Here is a 2,834-nt window from a genome sequence, read left to right as displayed (position 1 = left end):
TAATCAGTACGTGCCATAGTTCATTCATTTGAATCATGGGGGTTTGCACCACATCCTCTCTCCCAGCTGCAGAGACTCAGAAGAACACTAAAAACCTCTATTTTCCTTCTTTGCCTATTGCTTTATTTTCCCAACAGCTCACTGTTCGCTGTGGATGTGCAGACAGCGTCTTCCAGAGGACTTGTGTTTTACATGGGCACGAAGAACTCCTATATGGCTCTTTATCTTTCAAAGGGACGATTCGTCTTTGCTTTGGGGGCAGAAGGGAAAAAGCTGAGGCTCAAAAGCAAAGAGAAGTGCAATGATGGGAAATGGCACACGGTAAGAGCTGGGGCTGTGTGAGACCCTCCCCCGCATCAGAATTCACTGTTGAGTATCTGGAAAGGAGTCTTGGAGTCTCAGCGTTCTGCTGGCCACAGAGGCACCAGCCACAGACAGCCTGTGTGGTCAGAAGCACTGAGCACCCCCTCATCTCGGCACCGGAAATGGCTGCACATGCCGCACAAAGATGTTATGCACGGATGCCTCAATGGGCTTTACTGACCACTTCTTTGGTCTCCACCCTGCCTCCCTGGACTGTGTCCGCTTCCCCCTTCCCACCCCTGCTTCCTGGACCATTTCGGTCTGTCAAGACCATGTCTGAATCTCCAGGCCTCCTCTCTCTGAGCCTGGAATGCCTTCTGCATAGTGCAAGCCTAAAGACCCACATCCCTAAAATTCCAGATATTCCCTGAAGGCATCCCAGATTTGAAGAAATACACTTAAAGACAAGAAGGGACCTTTTTCTCCCCCCGATGAAGGAACTAGAATTAAAAAAACGTAAGCAGCTTGACAAGTTATACTCACTTAGTCTTTCTCCTTTTTTAAAAAAATTTAATGTTTATTTTTGAGAGAGAGAGAGAGAGAGAGAGAGAGAGAGAGAGAGACACAACATGAGTGGGGGAGGGGCAGAGCGAGAGGGAAACACAGAATCTGAAGCAGGCTCCAGGCTCTGAGCTGTCAGCCCAGAGCCCAACACGGGGCTCGAACCCACAAACTGTAAGATCATGAGCTGAGCTGAAGTCAGATGCTCAACTGACTGAGCCACACAGATGCCCTGTGACTTAGTCTTTCAACAAATGTTTGATGAGCTGCCATCCTAGAGCATATAAACAAATATCCCCCATATAATGTCAGATATTGGTAAGTGCTTGGAGAAACCATTAAAGCAAGGTAAGGAAGTGGCTGAGTACGGGGGCTATTTCAGATAGGGTAGTGAAGAAAAACTTCCTTGGGGAGGTGACAGTCACTTGAAGTTATAGAGCGGGTGTTCTAGGCAAAGGGAACAGCAAGCTCAAAGACCCTTAGATAGGAATTAGCTGAGGGAACAGAAAGGTTAAGAGATAGGATTCAAGAGTGAGGCAGGGCCCAGATCATACAAGCTTTGAAACCAAGGTGAGGACTCAGATTTTATTCTGTCTCTGACGCTTCTGAAGTCTGAAACTCAAAAAGGAGCATTGCATGAACAGATGTATATTTTCAAAGCTGTCTTTAGCCTGAAGAGACGAAGTGCGAGTAAGTGTGGAAGTAAGGCAGCCAGATGGATGCTACTGTCTTTGCTCCAAGAGGCCTCCATGATCGTGGACAGAAGTGCACAGTCCAGGATGTGCTTAGAAAACCGAGAGGGTTTGCTGATGGACTGCATGTGGAGTGTGAGAGAAAGGGAGTCAGCATCGAGTCCTGTGATGCAGGGCCAGCAGTTGGGTCAGCAGTGGGACTACTCCTGGGAGGCAGCAGCTGTGGCCGGGGAGGGGGCACTTCAGAGCTGGGGAAGAGGGAGGGTGCTGCTGTGGACATCCTTGGGTTGAGCTGTCTGTCAGACATTCAAGCCTGCCTGTCTGTAGGCAGGTGGAGAGGCCAGAGGTCACAGCCGGGAGTATAATCTGGGGAGTCATTAGTGAATAGTCTCATAGCCATGAGATGGCAGGGTCCGCCCTAGAGCCCAGGGATCCTGACATTTAGGAGAGAGTTTAAAATGTGTGCTCCCTTGTTAGTGAAGAAGTAGCCGCTGGCCCCTTGTTCCAGGAGCCGTGCAGAAGGGAGTGTGTGATGCTCCCCTTCTTAGTTCTGCACAAACTGTTCCTTTCCCTTTGTTGCCTGGGTGTGTCTTCATTTATACTCTTGTGGCTCTTCATTTGTTTCTTTTTGCATAAGTTTCTAGATCAAGTGTGTCTTTATATTAGTTACTTTCGAGGAATCCTTTGTTTCAAAGCTCACTTTTCTGACTTACTCTAAGATCTACCAAAATCTCACAAAATGGTGATGATGCTGATAATACGAAGTAGAAAATTTTCTAGTTTTTTAAAGCTCCTTGAAGAAACAGAAAAACATTATTTTAAAATGTCCTGTGACTGGTAATCAAATACATCGCCAATTATCAAAGATAAAAAATGATTACTTTATCTTCTTTCCTCTTAAGGTGGTGTTTGGGCAAGATGGAGAAAAGGGGCACTTGGTTGTGGATGGTCTGAGGGCCCGGGAGGGAAGTTGGCCCGGAAATTCCACCTTTGGCCTCAGAGCACCAGTTTACTTGGGGTCGCCGCCCTCATGGAAGCCAAAGGTAAATATTTATGTTTCTCCAGCACACATGAGTTGCTCAACATCTCTTATCGTCAGGAAAATGCAAATCAAAAGCCCAATGAGATGTCACCTCACACTTGACAGAAAGGCTGTTATCAAAAAGACAAGAAATAACAAGAGCTGGTGAGGAAATGAAGAAAAGGGAACTCTCATGCGCTGTTGGGGGGAATGCAAACTGGTGCAGCCACCATGGAGAATAGTGTGGAGGTTACTCA

The 2,834-nt window shown here is 47.1% G+C and overlaps 1 protein-coding gene across 1 annotated transcript in view; it reads left to right on the top strand.

The window, feature by feature from the left end:
* LOC115277423 (laminin subunit alpha-3-like) overlaps nucleotides 1-2,834 on the top strand; it is a 225,862-nt gene that overhangs the window by 211,672 nt on the left and 11,356 nt on the right. The window contains 2 exon segments of the mRNA XM_029921574.1: nucleotides 138-321; nucleotides 2,459-2,599. Of these exon segments, the coding sequence (XP_029777434.1) occupies nucleotides 138-321; nucleotides 2,459-2,599 (325 nt within the window).

The sequence above is a fragment of the Suricata suricatta genome, chromosome 14 (genome assembly GCF_006229205.1).
Source record: "Suricata suricatta isolate VVHF042 chromosome 14, meerkat_22Aug2017_6uvM2_HiC, whole genome shotgun sequence".
NCBI classification, from domain to species: Eukaryota; Metazoa; Chordata; class Mammalia; order Carnivora; family Herpestidae; genus Suricata; species Suricata suricatta.
This window is presented reverse-complemented; position numbering and strand designations above follow the sequence as displayed.